Raw genomic sequence first — 20,126 nt, forward strand, 5'->3', positions numbered from 1 at the left:
AGCACAATACCTCCATTCTACACTTGCAAACACACGGACACATTACACCCGTCAACACACACATCACACTTGTCAACACACACATCACTCTTGTCAACACACACATCACACCTGTCAACACACACATCACACCTGTCAACACACACATCACACTTGTCAACACACACATCACACCTGTCAACCCACACATCACACCTGTCAACACACATCAAACGGTGACACACACGGACATCACCCACAAACGATATGATAAAAAACCCTTCATGGAACATTATAACACATATTTATATCAGCCCGATGTTTCTGATCCCATTCATTGTCAATAGATATTTAAGTGAGACATTGCACGATATCCTCTTCTCCTTCCACAAAACAACCATTAAGACTTAAATAAGACGAGATACACATACAGGTGCCCATGAACATGAGTCATAATCATGGCTGCCATGGAAACAGAAAGAGGTATGAATTCTAAGAGTCTAAGTCGTCAAGGTTACTAGTTTAAAACCTGTTCTTTGTGCACAGCTCCATGACAGAAGACAGATTAGTTTTAGAGATATGGTCCAGAGAACACACGACTATTAACAGAGTTAAATTCAAACTTGATGCCATGGAAACATCACACTATTCCTAAATAGCAAAAGGCAGCACCTCAGTCCTTTATAAATACATGTCCCGAGTGTGGATAAAAAGTATTGAATAGGTTTTAGTTCTGCTCAGGAAACGACATCAACCTCCTTTTCGTTTAAGTCATAGTTGCTTGCATGGAAAAAAGGGGAAAAAAAAGTAACTTCCCGAAATAGCAAAAAGCATCACTTCAGTATCTGTTTGAAATGCCTGCCATGTTTTCATATCAAGTGGTGCCCCAGAAATGAAATGGGTATGGATGGATGTGCGGACGGACGGACAGACAGACGAGGTGTCGACATTATCCAACCGCATTATATGTCGGCAGGGATAATAACACGATATCATCAATGTCTGTTACCTGTGCGTCACTAAAGTAAATTATCACATTCTACTATAAGTCACCTCTAACATGATGCTTGACATAAGACCGCAAGCTGCACTTATTTCACTAGACAGCCCCGTGAAACAAGAAAGTTATACACGCGACGTTCATGCTTTGCTATCATGGCTGCCGTTTTCCCATTCTTGTCTCGGGCGTTAATGTCGGCCATGTTCTGTGAAATGATGTGCTTCACCATCTGCAGGCATCCATGCATAGAGGCCAGATGAAGGATGTTGTGGCCCTGATCATCCACTAAGTGAGTTATACCACCTTTATTCGCAAGCAGATCAAACACTTTTGTTCTACCATAATACGCTGCATTCATCAATGGTGTCCTTCCATGTGGTCCCCTGCTGGTAATATTTACATTGCCCTGTGAGAGAAGGCTTTTCATAACATCTAATTGTCCGAACTTACTGGCAATGTGCAGTACGTTGTTGCTGTTATCATCAACTTCTGACAAATTTGCTCCCCTACTCACGAGGAGCTCACAAACGCGCGTGTGTTTCCACGATGCAGCATGCATCACAGGGGTCTTGCCACCTTTCCCCTTACTGTTAATATCAAGACTGCATAGTGAAAGCAGATATTTCACAATACCTAGATGTCCCCCTCTGCAGCCCCAGTGCAGGGCGTTGTCGCCGTCATCATCAACCTGTGACACATTAGCTCCCATACACACGAGGAACTCACAAACGTCTCTCTGCCCTAGCCATGCAGCCTGCAGAAGTGGGGACACGTTCTTATTGTTAATGTCTATATCATATTGTGGGAGTACACACTCCACCATACCCACATGTCCACCCTTGCAGGCCCAGTGAAGGAAGTTCTTCCCATTATTATCCACTTGTGTCATGCTAACCCCTTTAAGACAATACACTATTCTGCAGTGTCCCTCCTGTGCTGCCACCATGAGTGGTGTTTTTCCGTGATTCCCGTCTCTACTGTTGATGTCGACCAAACCCTGGGACAGGATGCGTCTCACTCGAGTCAGGTTCCCCTTCCTGCAGGCCTCGTGAAGTGGACTGCTCGCAAATGTTTCTTCCTTGTCAACTTTATGTTGTGGAGACTTCTCAGGGACGTTCTGCTCCTCATCTGCGGATGTTATGTGATAATGATACAACGACGTCAATTTGTTAACATTATTCACTGTAGTTGGTAACCAATAGAATGAAAGCTTGTTACCAGTTGTGCATAATGTGCCCATAAACAAAAATATTATCAACAATGATAATAATTCTTAGAATACTACCTCTAACACTTGATTGCCTTATTTCTTGAAACCTAATTCTGATCCACAGGTCTAACGTGAACAACTTTTTGAATTTTTTGGGATGACCTATTGGTCTTCCCAGGCTTTCTTTGAAGATGTTGTCTCCACGGACTGAAAATTTTGTAATATGTCGCTAGAATACTATGTGAAAGGTACTCTGGGATTCCGAAGGAAGCATGGGCGAGCCATTACCCCAAGTGTTAGATGTAGTATTCCAAGAATTGTTGATTGTACTTGAGAATTCTCATGAATAAGTCCTCCTAACACTTGAATGCGACATAGACTTGGTGTTAAAACAACTACACCTTGTAGCCTCAATAAGTCAGTTTTAACTTTAACAATTTCAATTTTGAAACTGTGATCTCAATTTCCCTAGTTTAAAGGTCTTGGTTACAGGTAGAGCAGTTGGAAGTACTAAGGGAGATAATTTCTGTGAGATTGGTGACTTCTAGGGGAGATAACTGCGGTGAGGTTAAGCAAGCAGGCAGGCAAAAAAGGCACTTGGCCTGTTTTTTCGGTGACGAGCATCGTCTTGGGAGCTAAACTGATGCAATTAGACCGAAACCAAAATGATTATGCCACGAAATTTGGAATTACCCTTCATATGAGTCATGCATTGTCATCATTTCGGGAGAACTGTTGTCCATTTGGTGTATTAGTTGTAGAATTGTCGTAACTTTGAATGTAAATAAATGTGTTGACAGTGTAACTTTGACTTGTAAACTAATGTGTCAAAAGCAAAGTTATTTTTTCATAATTTGTATTTGAGCCTGAACAATTATTCATGATGTACCTTTATCCAACATTTGGTAAATCATGTTATGTATGTGTAACAAGTACAAAATATACAAATTGTAAAATGTTCTGGAAAAGCAATATATTTTAATATGTCTTCTCTTATGTTCCTGTTTGGAATCAATTAATAACACCTGAAACAATAATACAATTGTCAGTGAAAAGGTTTACATTTTCACAAGTCCATGATTTATTCATAGTCACCACTGGGTCATGGGTCAAATGTAGTTCCCATGCAAAGTAGCCAAGTCTTAAGGAGGTCAGGTCTGCTATCTTGTCCTTGGTTTTCATTTCCTGAAGATGTGCAGTATCTTGATTGGATGTTGAATTTAGTTGCATTTGGAAAGTGTGAAGTTTGTTCACTTGCTGTCTTTTTCCCAACCTGGCAAAGTGGTTTGAAAGTCATAGATGGAGGATTGTGACTTTGGTGAATTACAGGTTAGTTACACTTGGTTTTATATAAAACGAATAAACTACAATATGTTTAATTGTAGAAAGGTTAATTCAGTATTTATTGTAGCTGAATTTATGCATTTGGTGGAGGTATATTTTGACCTATGGTTAGAAATTGTTGGTGTCAATAGTTTCACTTACAATCGATTCAGAATAATGTTTGAGTCCAAACAGATTGTACGTTAACTTTACTGGTGAGAATTAGCATTTCCATGCTATTTAAAACATACATATTTAAGGGCCTTGGTGGTTTTTTGGGTGCCTCACAACATGTGGCCAGTTTGAAACAAGTTGTCCCATAGATGGTAGGACGAGTTGATGTTTCATTGTTGTTTTGAAGATGCCAAATGTGTTCCATAATTCCTAAGAATCTCAATATGTAACTGAACCATTCATTTTGTGATGTCTATTTGTTTTGAGTTCTTTTTATATGTTCAGTGGTAGTACTGCAAATGTTAATTGTCTGAACAATGTGCAATGAAATGAATGTGATGGAATAGATATTTTGATGGAGAATTATATATTCATATACATTGTTTCAGACTTGTATTATTTATACAAACTACAGTAATAAATCCGGACTTACAGGCTCAACGGAGTTGTGTCGTTGAATCAGAGCCATCCCCGTTACATATGGTTTAAGCTTGAACCGGCTGCATGACATATACTGTTCAAGTAATCAAACGCATCTTGACGGAAATAAACTGCAGTGTAACAAGAAACTGTAACCTAACATCAGTTCAAGAAATTTCACGATTTTGTTCGCCGTTTTGGTAGACTGGGTAATTCTGAATATCAACATGAAACACCAGGAAACTAATGAACGTGGTGATATTGCTGTGGTAAAAACTCTTAGACAGGAGAGAGGTCGGATTAGAGGTGTACTTACGAGCAAGATGAAGAAGCTTAAAGACTTGATGAACACTTCTGAAGTTGATGATGTTGAATCAACATTTAAAGTTATAAAACAAACTTTGAACAATTTAGTGATTAAGAACAATGAGTTTGATTGATTTGTTGAAAGATAATCCCGATGACATTGTAGAGGCTCATAGGTATGATGAGGAAGTAGAACTCAATTATGACTTGTTAAACGGTGAGGTCAAAACTTGGATAGATTTGCATGCTGAAGAAAATATTAAGCCAAATGACTCTGTCAGTAACACTGGCAAAAGTGCAATGTCAAGTTCTAGCTCCAGGTTAATAGTTAAGGTCAAGAAAGCTGCGTTGTAAGCTAAAGCTGAAATGTTAGAGAAAAAACAGGCACTTAAGAGGCAGCAAACTGAGTTAGCTCAAGAGAAGATATAGTTTGAGAGTGAATTACAGGCAACAGCGGCTAAAGAGAAGGTGTATGATATGGCTGATCCTAGCTTGTTGAAAGGTTCAAAGGCTGATCCTAGTTTGTTGAAAGGTCTGAAGGTTGAAGTTGACTTAGATGCTAATTTAGCAAAGGGTACAGTTGTTCACAAAGATGATGACACATTTAAAGGTTTAACTCAGAATGATGATTCGGTTGTCAAAGATAAAGGTGAAACTCTTAATCCGTCAGCTGACCCATGGATACTTAGTGGTCATCAACAGCCTATTCACAATTCATTGCCAGTCGTGAATCAAGCGGATCAGGAAACCGTTCAATCTCCTCAGCCTTCCCAGTCACACATGTGGTTAATGCAACAGAAGATGTTTGATGCTTTTCAACTTCTGAACTTGTCAAGTTCGATGGTGATCCTTTGCGATATTGGATATTCGTACGATCATTTCAAACCAATGTAGCGGAAACCTCGGTCAGTAGTGGTTCCAAGTTGAACATGTTATGAATTATTGTACAGGCAATGCTTTGTCAGTTATAGAATGTTGTTCTGTGATGGATCCAGAGGAGGGGTATGTTGAAGCCTTGAGGCTTTTGAGGTCACGCTTTGGTAGTGAACATGTTATAGCTAACGCCTGGGTGAAGAAATCTGTGATGTGGAAGGATTACGTAAATATGCCGACGATTTCTGGAGTGCGATGTTAACTCTTCAGGCTATGGGCAAGGTAAATGACGTAGCAACCAGATGCGCATGGTGAAGATTGTTACAAGGCTACCACAATACCTGCAGGGAAGGTGGAGGAGGAAAGCGGTTGAGGAACTTGAACACACAGGTAAATACCCTGATATTGCGCGCCTGGTGGACTTCGTCCTCAAGGCGGCAGTTGAGGCGAATGACCCTGTATTGGGGTTTATTTATTTATAGGAAGAGGGATGATTGTTTGTCAGAGAGGAAAGGCCTCAACTATAGCGTTCGAACCACCTACAGCAAGCAATCCTCGCCAAAATGTCCGATGTGTTTTAATGAACATGCGCTTTTCATGTGCAAAAGGTTCAGAAAGTTAAAGCCAGAGAAGAGGTATGAGTATGTGGTAAACCAAAGACTCTGCTTTAATTGTTTCTGGAAGAACCATACATCCAGAAAATGCTACAAACCAAGCAAATGCAATGTACAAGGCTGGCAAAGGAAGCATTCAAGATTGATCCATCTTCTTGTCAGACCAGACTCTGAAAGGAACATACTTACCGACAGGATTCTGAAACAGAACAAACTTACCTGACAGGGGAGGATCCAAACTCAGCCATGCCCAACAACGAACCCACTGAAGTTGCAAGTTCTGCATGCAACATAGAGACAATGGTGCCAAGAGTAGCTCTTCCAGTTGTTCGTGTGCAGGTGTCCACAAAGAACAGTGAGAGAAAGATATGGACATATGTCGTACTTGATAGTGGGAGCACCAATTCGTTCTGTTCTAATCAACTTCTTGACGAACTAGGTATTGAAGGTTTTGAAACAGCATTATCGTTGACAACACTTATAAACAGAAGAACAATAAGACACATACAAGAGTGGATGCCTTATGGGTAACAAATGCCGGAAATAGAACAACCATATCTATGCCCCTTGTGTTCGGAACTTCCAATCTATCACTATGTGATTTTGAGTCAGATAATCACCAGAATGTTGATGAGTGGAGCCATTTAAATGACCTAAAGTTTCCCCTCGTTGACAGAGTAAATGGAGTAATTATTGGTCAAGATATCCCTGTGGCGTTAACACCCATTGAAGTGCGAAGTGGCAAGGACAATGAGCCATATGCTGTAAGGACTGAACTGGGTTTTGAATGGACCGCTCGGAGATGGTAGTTGTGGTAAAGTCATATCCAACTTTGTGAACATGGATAAGAGACTAGATGTACAGGTTGAACGATTGTGGAAGATGGACGTGTGTGAGTCATATGCTGAAGCTGAGATGTCTCAAGAGGACAAGAAGACAAGCAAGATATGGGATGAATCTGTAGACTTGTTGATGGTCACTACCAAATGAGCATTCCTTTTAAGAACCGGTCACCCAATGTGAAGAACAACTATTCTGTAGCTGAGTCGAGATTGGAGTCCCTCGGAAAACGTCTGGCTAAAGATGATAAGCTACTTGACAAGTATAAATCTGGAATTCAGGATCTCCTTGATAAAGGTTGTGCAGAGAAGGTACCAGAAGAAGATATCAACAGATTGGAAAAAAGATGATAAGCTGCTTGTCAAGTATAAATCTGGAATTCAGGATCTCCTTGATAAAGGTTGTGCAGAGAAGGTACCAGAAGAAGATATCAACAGATTGGGACAAGGAGTTTGGTACATTCCGCATCATGCTGTGGTAAACGAGAACAAGCCCGACAAACTGTGAATCATTTTTTATTGTGCGGCAAAGTTTTGTGGGACTAGTCTACATGACCAGGTTCATCAAGGTCCTGACTTGACGAACAAACTGATTGGATGAACATAGAGATTTTTTCTGGATTACATCTTCTTTTTATTCTCGAGTTCAACGTTTCAGGGCTTGTTCTGGCCCCATCATCAGGTAAAACTGAACAGTAACTGTTAATGCCAATCAAGCATCTAAAGTGATTGGAGTTCTTTTGTGTTTTCGAGAAGGGCATGTTGGTATCGTGGGGGACATAGAAGGAATGTTCCATCAAGTAAAGGTTCGGGATTACCTCAGGTTTGTATAGTTTTCAAAATCCGCATGTGATCAACCCCAAGTATACCGCATGACTGTACATCTGTTTGGAGGGGTCTGGAGCCCAAGGTGCGCAAGCTTTGCCCTGAGACGAGCAGCAGAGGATAACAGATCCCACAGTGAAGCTGATGTAGTTCAGACTTTTATGTGGAGGATTGTTTGAAGGCCCTTATGAAAGAGAAAGAAGCGGTTGATCACATTCAGCACTTGGAGGATTCAAACTACATAAATGGATGAGTAACAACAGGGAGTTCTTCAGTCCATCCCTGAGGAAAAGAGGTTGAAAAGCATCAAAGGTGTTGAATCTTTACCTGCAGAGAGAGCCCTTGGAGAACTCTGGGATACTGAAAACAACGAGCTTGGCTTTAGGATCGGAACATGCCATTCACAAGAAGAGGATTGATGAATGTCATTGCTTCCATCTATGACCCCTTGGGTTTTATAAGCCACTACATCTAACTAGCTAAGAAGATATTCCAGGACGAGTCCGGACTTCGGAAAGATTGGGATGAGAAGTTGAGTGAAGCTAACATGCTGAAATGGACAAAATGGATCAACGATCTGCCACAGATAGAACGCTTCAACTTACCTAGATCTATCATTCCTCCATCATGTAATGATGTAAGCTTTAAATCACGCCATTTCTCTGATGCTTCTTCAACAGGGTACGGAGCCATTTCCTATCTGAAGGTGATCTGTGATGGACAAGGGGACTGTGAGCTCCTCATTAGCAAATCTCGTCTCGCACCTCTGAAGCAGATGACTATACCGCATCTAGAGATGTCAGCTGCTGTCGTTTCTGTGAAGTTGGACCGGATGCTCCACAAGGAAGTAAAGATCGCAATATCCAGATCAGTGTTCTGGACAGACAGCACTGTTGTACTGCAGTATATCAAGAATGTGAGCAAGCGCTTTCATGTATTCATTGCAAACAGAATTGCTCTTATTCACGAGATTTTGGATCCAAGCCAGTGGAGATATGTTGGAAGCTCTGACAACCCTCCAGATGATGTATCAGGTGGTCTGGAAGCAGAGCAGATGGTGTCTTCAAGCAGATGGAAGCACTGTTCTGAGTTTCTATCCAAACCAGAGTGTGATTGGCCGACTCAAGTCAGCGTTGCTATGAGCATTCCAGCGGATGATAAAGAAGTCAAGAATGACGTGAAGAGTTTCACAGCTGTGGCAAGCAATGATACTGACACTTTGGATGCACTGTTTGAGAAGTATTCCTCCTGGTACAGACTTAAAAGGGGCGTAGCTTGGATCCTGAGATTAAGGAAGGTCTTGTACGACAAGATAAAGCTCAAAGGAAGTTGCAAGTATGAGAGTGAGTGAGTGAGAGAGTTTAGTTTTACGCCGCACTTAGCAATATTCCAGCTATATGGCGGCGGTCTGTAAATAATCGAGTCTGGACCAAACAATCCAGTGATTAACAGCATGAGCATCAATCTGCGCAATCGGGAACCAATGGCATATGTCAACCAAGTCAGCGAGCCTGACCACCCGATTCCGTTTAGTCGCCTCTTACGACAAGTATAGTCGCCTTTTGGTGCAAGCATGGGTTGCTGAAGACCTATTCTACCCGGATCTTTACGGGTCGCAAGTATGAGAGTCTACTCACTGTCCATGAATTGAATCAAGCTGAGATCACCATAGTACAAGTTCTTCAGAGAAAGGCTTACACACCAGAGTTGAAGCAGTTGGTTTCTGGGAAATCTGTTTTAAGGACAAGTTCACTGTACCGTCTAGAGCCTACACTGAGTTTGCAACGTGTGTTGTGTGTTGGTGGACGATTACACTCAGCTCATGTATCTGCAATAGGAAAGCACAACATGATAATTCCCAGGGACAGTCACGTCACTACATTGAACATCAGATATTACCATGAGGTAAGTGGACATTCCGGAATAGAGCATGTTTTATCTCTGATCAGGTACAAGTTTTGGATACTGAAGGGCAGAAAGACTCTGAGTAAAATCATCGGTGGTTGTGTTCAGTGCAAAAGGTATCAGCAGTTACCAGGTAACCAGAGGATGGCAGATCTTCCATCTGATCGGTTAACTCCTGGAGTTCCACCTTTCACAAATGTTGGACTTTATTGCTTTGGGCCATTCACTGTTAAACGGGGCCAGTCTGAGCTCAAACGATACGGTTGCATTTTTACCTGTCTCGCTACAAGGGCAGTACACCTAGAAAAGCCGGATGGTTGGACACTGATTCTTTTCTCAATGGATTTGTTAGATTCATTTCTCGTCGAGGATGTCCTAGGAAACTCCTGCTGCTGCTCACATGGGAGGGGTTTGGGAAAGACTCATACGATGTGTGCGCAAAGTGATGAATGCTCTCCTTAACACACGTTGGCCTCTGGACGATGATGGACTTAACATTCTCTTTTGTGAAATCGAGTCAATCGTAAATGGACGCCCAATTGCTGTCGTCTCAGACGATCATCGTGATGCAGAGCCAATTCCACCGAATCATCTATTCCTTCTTAGATCTGGTCCAAACTGAGGCGTACAGACGTAGATGGAAAAATGTTCAGCACTTAGCTGATTCATTCTGGAAAGATGGACAAGAGAATACTTACCGACATTACAACAACGCCAAAAATGGGTCACGCCTAAACAAACATCTCGATTGGGGACGTCGTTTTGCTTGATAACGAAACCACTCCAAGGAAACTATGGCCGTTGGGAAAGGTGATGGACACTTATCCTGGCAGAGATGGACTTGTACATAACGCGGTTGTACGTACAGGAAGTACGACGCTTTGAGACCTATCGACAAGTTGTGTCTGTTGGAGGGAGTTCTTTCAGAATAGATATTGCTGGTCAGTGTTTTACTGAATCTCAGGTCTAGTCATATTCCATTCATGTAGTTTGTTTGTTCTAGTTAAATGCTAGATTAACAGGGCATTAATCTATGCATTTACGGGGCCGGTTATGTAGCCTCAATAAGTCAGTTGTAACTTTGACAATTTCAGTTTTGAAATTGTGATCTCAATTTCCCCTAGTTTAAAGGTCTTGGTGACACTGTAGAGCAGTTGGAAGGGAGATCATGTCTGTGCGATTGGTGACTTCTAGGGAGATATGGATATGAGTCTACCATTTGAGTCGTTTGGACTCAACAATGTGCAACAACAAAGGCTTTCCCGGATCATAAACAAGTTAGTCTGTGACGCACACTGTTTTATCAATCAGGGAGGTGGGTAAAAGTCCAACCTACCCCACATCCCCACCCCACCCCACCCCCTTTCCATGCAAGGTGATGAGGATAGAATTGCCAACTACGATGGACAATAACGTGTTAGAGCTTGCAAGTCTTGGGTCACATCTCTCAGGTAAAACGTGGTAATAGTGATGGACGTTCTCAACTGGCAAGCTGCCATGATCTTCTTAATGATCTGCCCAATGGCATTGGCAGGCTTAGTAGTGGTTTTCATCCATGCAGCCACTGTACTCTTGGTGATGTCAGTGTCAGGCTGATCCTACTAAGATAATCAAAGCCTGAAACGTCCTCGGCGAAAAGCTTCAGTCCAGTTAAGGAGCTAGAAAAGGTATGATAAACACTCCTGGAGGTCCAGCTGAGGAAACTCCTGTTGAAAATCCCGCTGACGAGAGATGTTGTTGGATACTGTCCATACTTGTAGGCGGAGCTGTTGTAAATTTCGATCGCATTTACACCATGCTGGTGCTACCAGGTACAGTATCATGTGACGGTTCCTGGTCTTGGCTACAATTTGTTGGATAAGCGCCATTGGTGGAAATGCATAGGCAATGATTCCCTCCCAAGGTGTTGACTTGGTATCCACTGCATAAGCTTGAGTATCTGGCGTTGGGCTTATATAGGTCGTTGGGAGATGTTCCAATTTGCTTGTTCCCATTTGGTCGCTATCTGACTAAAGGCTTGCTGATGATGCGTCCAATCTATTGTCCAATTCTTGTCCGGGCATTGTAACGCATCTGCAAGAATATTGACCTTAGTCACCGAACTTGCTGGATTTGTAAGACACTCTTGGAATGACTATCGCTCTGAAATCTACAAAATTTCTTGATTGTTGTAAAATCAACTTCCTTGAATTAAATGTTGAGGAAACAAAAAGAGATGGTTATTGATTTTCGGAAAGCAACAATTGCATTTGATAACGAAACCACAGGCAGAGTTGAGGAATATAAGTATCTTGTGGTGAGCATGTGAAGGATAATAATTAAGAAGCATCAGAATTTGACCCTGTGTTCGACGCATGTCCATTTTTTCACATTTATGTTCTCGTGAACCATCAGGTTAACATCTATTTGCCTTTGCTCCTCTTCAAGAACACCCGAGATCATCAATATGTGAAATTCATAAACACCTGCTAATAATTAGTCCGGAGCCGAACAACTGCGCTGAGTAGAGATGTTATATCATTATGGATAGGGTGTGTACGCCTTTACTTACATCTGAATTATCCCTTGCAAGTCTGACAAATCCTTCCTTCGCCTTGGTCTTCCTTGATTCACCACTTAATAAACGACAGGTCAATGTGTCAATATTGTATTGAATACTCAAGCATTGACCACTTTCAACACAGTTTTGCTGGCACAACTTGATGCCAACATTCCTGATAATGACCCCCTCAGTCGTCATAGGTCTACATTGTTTAGAGCTGGATGTTGAATGTGCAAACATCAGAATAACCATTAATTGAAGGGGCAGTTTCACACAGTCACTCACATACATCATGTTGGAGTGCTAGCAGAGGGTCACCCGTTGTGTCGGATGGTGAGCAACTACCACGAAGCCAAAGGGTCAGGAAAATAGTGGACGCTAGGCTATGTACACAAATGTCTGGAGGCTACCACCGGATAGACAGCAAACATTAAACTTGGACACCAATGTCTGGAGACCACCACCTGATAGACAAACAACACTTGTCTATTAATACCTATGTGGAGACCGGGTGGACAGCGGACTATTACCACTAACAACCACAACCACAGAAGACTGAAGACCTTGATGTCCGGCAATAACTTCCAGCAAGTCGGGAAACTCTTCAAGTGGCAAATACTGCGACTAATGTGATCAAGTATGTACAAAAGGCCAGTCAGTTGATATTTTAACATTTCAGGAATTCACGTTAGTCTTTACCTGATTGGTTGATTCTAGACTACAAGGGCATAAATCTTTTATCCTTGTCTGAAATTGACAACATGATGTGTATTAGATTCATTGCAATTGTATCTTTTGACACAAATTGGTATCGAAGTTTAAACATTCTCATTATTCTAACTCCATTTACTGCGTCCTTGTAAATATTGATAATAAACATGAAACAGCAGATGGTCTGAATTGCTTTAGATAGCTTTATTTTCGTTACCTTGTTTCAAGTAATTTGATTTACCTATAATTATTAGAAATATATAACTTGATATAGTCTCAATATGGCTGAAATACTGCTGATATGACTTACAATTTTAACTCACTCACTCGCTCACAAGTACCTTGATCTATTCTCATGTCGCTGCAGTCATTACAAAAGTGAACAAAAACTGTAAGAAAAGGTACGATACGTCATGGATAACAACTTCTTTATTATATTATCATGCGACGTTTCGGTATAGATTCATGCCTTTTCTTATTGTTCATCAACTTCTGAAATGCCAATCAAACGGTGAGATATATTCAAACAAGACGTCATCTTGAAGTGGATTATTAAACAGAGACCTCGATTAACTAGAATGTAAGGACAAAGTGGCGCAGGTATATTGTATTAGCTCCATTGATCCAAAAACATCCTCGGCACTATATAACTCTAAGTTACCCGTAGCTTAGACCATGAAGCTACCAGCAACCTAGTCCACTAGTCGCCACACAATACTGTCACTTTGGAAAGCTCAACCCCTGCCCTTGCGATCGTTCAAAATTAAACGGCTATTGAAACGCATAGCATGCCAAGGCTCACGTCAACACAACGTCATGAGGCCATTGGGATGGTCCGTGGGTGAATGTCTCAACGAAAAGTGGCTGCACATTTCCACTGCCACCGGAACACCATGAGACGCTACCAGAACACAAATGATGTCATCGATCGGCCACGTTCTGGACGTCCACGTGTAACAACGCCAAGGCAGGACATATGGATAAGGGTGACCCATCTTCGCCACAGGTTTCAGACTGCAGTGATGACTGCCCGAACCATCCCAGGACTTCGCCGTATCCACCCCCAACACAGTTCGACACCGTTTACGTCATCACGGGATCAGACCACGACGTCCCGCCATATGGCCTATCCTGACACAACGTCATCGACAAGCTCGCCGAATGTGGTGCCGAAATCATGTCCGCAGACCCTTGTTTTGGTGGAGAAATGTTGTTTTTACAGATGAGTCCAGGTTTAACATTTCCCATAGTGATGGACGTCAACGTGCCTATAGACGCGTGGGAGAACGTTATGCACAGGCCTGTGTCTTAGAGAGGAATCGCTTTGGTGGTGGTTCCGTGATGATTTGGGGTGGAATAACAGCAAGCCAAAGAACTCCTTTGGTGATTGTTCAAGGCAACTTAACTTGTGTGGGCTAGAGGGATCAGATTCTTCGACCTGTGGCAATTCCTTTTCTGCAACGTCATGGCCCTGGGTTAACATTCCAACAGCACAATGCCCGCCCTCATACGGCAAGGGTTGCTATGGATTTCTTGCAACACCACAACATTGACTTACTGCCTTGGCCTGCAAATTCACAGGATCTCTCCCCGATGGAGCATGTTTGGGACGAGATGGATCGACGTCTACGCCGTCTTCCTCATCCGCCAGATAACGTCCTTGACCTTGCAACAGAACTGGAGAGAATCTGGCGTGACATCCCACAAGCCTTCCTTGCACGTTTGATAGGCTCTATGCGTCGTCGATGCACTGCTGTTCTCAATGCCGATGGTGGACATACCTGTTATTGAGCTTGTGACATGGTCGTTTGACCCCTGTCCCGCTTGTGGACTCGTGACGTCATTGTGATTGACTTTTCAATTGAAAATCTCCCGACTTGTTATGGTCTCAAGATCTCTCCATTTAAGTTTATATGTACCTTTTGACATTGTTATCGTACTTATCAACTGGGATAATATTTTGACAATGCACAGTTTCTTTATGTGGCTAGTATAGTTAGTCTCAAATACAACTGGAAGAATTACACTTTTTCAAAATCCTCCAAACTAACTTAGAATCCTTACTTCTCCTTCTGTTTACCGAAATATGCTCTGAAAACATGTTTAAAACAATTTTTAAAACACCTGAAACTATCCAGACTTTGATTAAAATCTCTATGAGCTCTAAGAGCCTTATACTTATCATGTTTTAACTCCTCTAATTCTTGATCCCACCATGGAGGCTGCTCCCTGTCCCTATCAGCTTTACACACAGGAGGGTACACACTTTTAGTGTGGGCTGCTCCCTGTCACTATCAGCTTTACACACAGGAGGGTACACACTTTTAGTGTGGGCTGCTCCCTGTCACTATCAGCTTTACACACAGGAGGGTACACACTTTTAGTGTGGGCAGCAGCATGATGAAGTAACTTTACAAACATAGATACAGAGTCATCAACACATATCATATATTCAATAGGTGTAACAAATCACCAAGAGATTCCGCAAATAAGTAATCAAAATGTGAGATAAACATATTTTCTGTGTCCTTTGACCATACATAATTGATCCGTGATTCATTCACTTCATCAGACAGAGTGTCATTAGGCCTACTGTCAGTGTCAGCAGAAATGGCAATAGATTAATATAATGGGATATGGCAAGATAAATCATGAGTACCTATGCCAAAGTTTTTAATATGTGGAAACATTGATGAGGATGCCATCATGTAATCAACAGCACTGGCCCCATTGTGGGTGACACATGTAAACTCTCTAGACTTATCTTCATAGAGTCGATTGTTCAGAGTGTGTATCCCAAATGTACGACATAGTTCTGCAAGTTTCATACCATAATTATCATACTGTTCATCTTTAGAGTTCCTTGTGGTTTCAAATATATCAACCGGATAATCATCTGTATCATCAACATGTTCAATAGTATCATCTGGAGTATAATCAAGGAAGTCCTTCAATCTTGCATTCAGATCACCTCCTTGAATTATATGGTCAGTACTCTATGGAGTAATCTTCCAGTTGAGAAATACCATCTCAGTCAACATTATCATATATAGGAGAGTTCCAAGGTGAAACGTATGGAACCAAGAGAATTATATCACGTTCAACCTTCAAGCGAGATGTAAAAACCAATAGTGTCGTAGGAAGCACAGTCACACACATCACATCTGTCAGCACACACATCACACTTTTCAACACACACATCACACTTGCCAACACACACATCATACCTGTCAACACACACATCACACCCATCACACATGTCAACACACACATCACACCTGAAACGTGTACATATTGCTGAATAAATGTGGGAGACTCTTTTAATCTGTCATCGTTGCGCCTTGAGCATATCTGCTGACGTGGAAAAGGCGCATGAAGAAATCTGCATTTTATTATATTATTACCTGTCAACACACATGACACCTGTCAACACACACATCACACCTGTCAACACACATCACATCTGTCAACACACACATACCACATGTCAACACACATCAAACTGTACCACATACTTGCCACACACGCACAACATCCCTGTGACGGTGGGGTAGCCTAGTGGTTAAAGCGTTCGCTCGTGAAGCCGAAGGCCCGGGCTCGATTCCCCAGATGGCGACAATGTGCGAAGCCCATTTCTAGAGTCCCCCGCCGTGATATTGCTGGAATATTGCTATGAGCGGTGTCAACCCCAACTCACTCACACTCACACACAACACCCCGAAACAATATGATAAAATAACATTCATCGTACATTATAACACATGTATATATCAGCCTGACGTTTCAGATCCCATAGTCAATAGACATTTAAGTGAGGCACTGCACGATATCATATACTCCTTGCACAAAACAACCATTAAGATGAAATAAGACGAATCATCAGAGGATGGCAAATGACATCCTCCCATCCCAGCCAAAACAATTTCGAAAGAACATCATCTGACTGTCACTAATAGTCAAGTTTAATAAGGGAAGTTCCAATCTTTCTGTACAAGAGCTATTGAGCTGCCAAAACAATACCATTGACTTTTGATTTCTATACAGATACACATAAACATGATATTTGCTGCCATGGGAAGGGAAACGGATATACAGTCTAGAAGGTCCCAAGTAGTACAAGGCACCAGTTCAAAACCTTCGCTTTGTGCACAACCCCATGAAGACCTATTAGTTTTAGAGATATGGTCCAGACAACACCGGACATAGTTAAAGTGAAACTTGATGCCATGGAAACATCAAACAATTCCTCAATAGCAAAAAGCTGCACCTCAGACCTTTATAAATACATGTCCCGAGTTTTGATGAAAAGTACTTGTATAAAATTCTATTTTGTTCGAATAACGCTACAACCCCTTTTTACTTTTTTTTATTTCTAACGTGAAGTACAATAAAAAATATACAGTTACCTCCCTTACCCTTGAGCACATGTTGTGAGGGTTTTGAAACTCAGCTGTGAACACTGGCTCTCTCCATCAATAAACCGGCAAGAAATTAAGAATAATACCGCGTCTTGTTTCAAGAAGAAGCTGCGCTGCTAGTGCAGTATTACTTTGGTTTAAACAATACGTACCGGCTCGGGTGACACTGCTACAAAAAGGCGCACATCAGACCGTTTTACCCTCGAGAGAAGCATACAATTTATAATATAGTATTTTATATAATAGTCAAATGACGTCATTCATTTCATTTTGTATGGTGTTTTTCCGTGATTCCCGTCTCTACTGTTGATTTCGACCGAACCCTGGGACAGGATGCTTTTCACACGAGTCAGGTTCCCCTTCCTGCAGGCATCATGAAGTGGGATGTTCACAAATGTTTCTTCCTTGTCAACTTTATGCTGAGGTAGTTCTTCTTCTGACCTCTGGATGTTATATGACAATGACGTCAGTTTGTCAGCATTAGTTACAGTAGTTAGTAACTAATCTAATAAATAACTCTCGTATTACAATCGATTGTGAACGGCACTGGTGCTGCTTATTGAAAATTGCGGTTTCCTGATTTTAGATGTTTGAAACCTTGAACTATTATCATTATGAATTATTTCTGGTGTTATAGTCGCTTAAGGGCTTGTCCCTACACCAGCGCCATTTTCAAATTTGTTTAATAATATAACTGCATATTCAGCAATGTCTGCATACTCAATATGACTATGTAACCGGTAGACGGTGTTCAAAGATTGTCAAAGGCAAGGGTTGACTGATAAGTAACACTTTCCTGCTGTCCTTTCCACATCCATAAGAAATCTCTGCGAAAAGCAGAGTTGAGTGTACAGTTGTGAATATTTCATGAACATTTCGTGAGTAGATTGCATTGTTCCGACTGATCATGTATGTATGAATCATACCAGGTGTTTCCGAGAAGGTGAGCCTAGCCTGTCCATACTGATATTCTTTGTCCGTCACAAAACATATGCAAAGGCCAGTTAATTGTGTTCCGAAGAATATCCGGACATTCGTGGTACAAATCTAATTAGACAAATTGCATCGGGCACAATCTTTGTCACTGAGCCGTCAATTAATGCCTTCGGCGTGTCTACCACAAAATATTTATGTGAAAACTTACCTGATCCCATGAATGTTGTAACCCAGATATTTTCCCAGTGCACATGAGATCACACTTGCTTCAATTCTAAACGAACTGGCCCTGTATGAGGGCCAGAGCTCCAGATAAGATTTAGCTCATGTGGGTACTGCACCCACTGTATTTTTTGGGAGTGGGTATTTTGAATGTTGAGTGTGTATTTCATTTTCCGTTACCCACTGCTTTCAAATATGTGGGTATTTCAGTGATTTTACTCACTTAAGTATATGCCATTGAGTAAGTTTACTAAGCAGGTATGTACTGCCTTATGTCATACTGAAGCAAAACAAACTTAAATATAATGGAAATGATTTCATAAAAAATCACTCATCCTGTACTGACAGTACAACACTAGTCCTATACTAACAGTACAACTTGATACCAATCGATGTCTTTTTCATTACGCAAGTGATTTTTATAGATATATTCCGTACGCATTTATTTTAAACTTTGTGCTTATCTAACATTTTCAATGCGTAATTGGAAATTTTCTGTGCGTATTTTACCCAAATACGCAGCTTATCTGGGCCTCTGCCGAGGGCATTTTATACTTTTTCCCTCAAGTCAACCCGCATGGTTATAATTGCATTATTTGTTTCAAACACTTACTGTGAATATAACGAAAGTCCTTTCCATGTTACTGGACATGACAATATTAATTTCATTGGACCAGTTTTACGAAGTTTGGAACACCAGTACAAAAGTGATGAAACAATTGGTGACTTTGCGTGAATTGTAGATTTGGTGTGGTTACATCGACAATAGGAAACGTTGATCTCAGAGGTAAGGTGAACTTTGAGCTCCCTATATTTAGCAGCTGGTAAGGTTAAAATCAAGCACCTTATTGTGAGTGTTAGTTTAACATATGCTATAAGATGTTATGGTTATGACAAAGAGTGTCACTACAGTGACGTATGTACATAAAACATCGAGTGCTGCCCAAACCATCCCAGGGAGTGTATAAGAAAAATACGAAAAATACCGACCATTACCTTGCCTTAAACTTTTAAATTACTGAAGAACCGGTAAGGCTCCATTAGGTTTCAGTTACCCATTGGCTTTTCATTTGTTTTTCTCAAAGTGATACATACTAACACAACTAACTGGGAGTGGTTATGCACATTACACATATCTGTACTAAAAAGGACAATAATTTCGTAAATGTCCAATAAAGAACATAATACAGGCTTCAACAAATTACACAGTAGACTTATAGATATAAAATATGTTTAAGTTTAACGTCATCTGCCAGTGGTGAAAAATGTTGGGATTGAAAGAAAATGAAGTCAATGAACGTTTTGCCTTTTAATTATAGCATTATCATTATTGATCCATTATCATATTTATAAGCACTTTGGAATCTCATAAATTTATTAAATGGCTTTCTAGATATGTCATAGAGTACCTAAAATATAAGGGAATCAGTTTACGACCTGAAAAACTAAGAGATCTTGTTGGGTACGCCCCTGGATTGTCAGAAGAGGAGGTGGGGGCTTATAACTCACATGAACAATGTTGTTTGTGGAATAATTTTGTTGAATGCTACAAGAAAAATGAAAACAAAATACAGATATCAAACTTAAAACCAACTAACGTTATAACAAAAACTAATGGGCTATTACCTTGTTCGAGAAAAGTATCCATCAGTATCCACATAATGGAACGATATGCCATTCATCGGCAGCTGCCCCAAAAACTGTTCCATGTCACGTGACCGGGTTTCACTGGACACCAAAGATAATACACCTGACAAGTTTTTACATAATGTCACAATTCTTTTAAAACGGTGCATGTTGTTTTAAAGGGATTAGCTTTCTGAAATACC

At 41.1% G+C, this 20,126-nt stretch overlaps 2 protein-coding genes across 2 annotated transcripts; one reads left to right on the forward strand and one right to left on the reverse strand.

The window, feature by feature from the left end:
* Positions 1-1,070: 1,070 nt before the first annotated feature.
* On the reverse strand, positions 1,071-3,091 carry LOC124281703 (26S proteasome non-ATPase regulatory subunit 10-like). Its single transcript, XM_046717654.1, has 2 exons — positions 3,079-3,091; positions 1,071-2,107 (listed from the first exon to the last, which is right to left on the reverse strand). The coding sequence occupies exons 1-2, from the start codon at positions 3,089-3,091 to the stop codon at positions 1,071-1,073; spliced, it is 1,050 nt and encodes a 349-aa protein (XP_046573610.1).
* A 4,375-nt stretch (positions 3,092-7,466) lies between these two features.
* On the forward strand, positions 7,467-9,930 carry LOC124281704. Its single transcript, XM_046717655.1, has 2 exons — positions 7,467-8,898; positions 9,183-9,930. Exons 1-2 carry the CDS (start codon positions 8,111-8,113, stop codon positions 9,928-9,930), a joined length of 1,536 nt encoding a protein of 511 aa, XP_046573611.1. The 5' UTR covers positions 7,467-8,110.
* Positions 9,931-20,126: the final 10,196 nt, after the last annotated feature.

The sequence above is a fragment of the Haliotis rubra genome, unplaced genomic scaffold, assembly GCF_003918875.1.
Source record: "Haliotis rubra isolate DU_JTF1 unplaced genomic scaffold, ASM391887v1 Scf288, whole genome shotgun sequence".
NCBI classification, from domain to species: Eukaryota; Metazoa; Mollusca; class Gastropoda; order Lepetellida; family Haliotidae; genus Haliotis; species Haliotis rubra.

Coding starts and splice junctions, on each gene's coding strand:
- LOC124281704 (XM_046717655.1), top strand. CDS start 8,111: ATGCTGAAATGGACAAAATGGATCAACGATCTGCCACAGATAGAACGC. Junction 8,899..9,182: donor AAGCTCAAAGGAAGTTGCAA/GTATGAGAGTGA, acceptor TACGGGTCGCAA/GTATGAGAGTCTACTCACTG.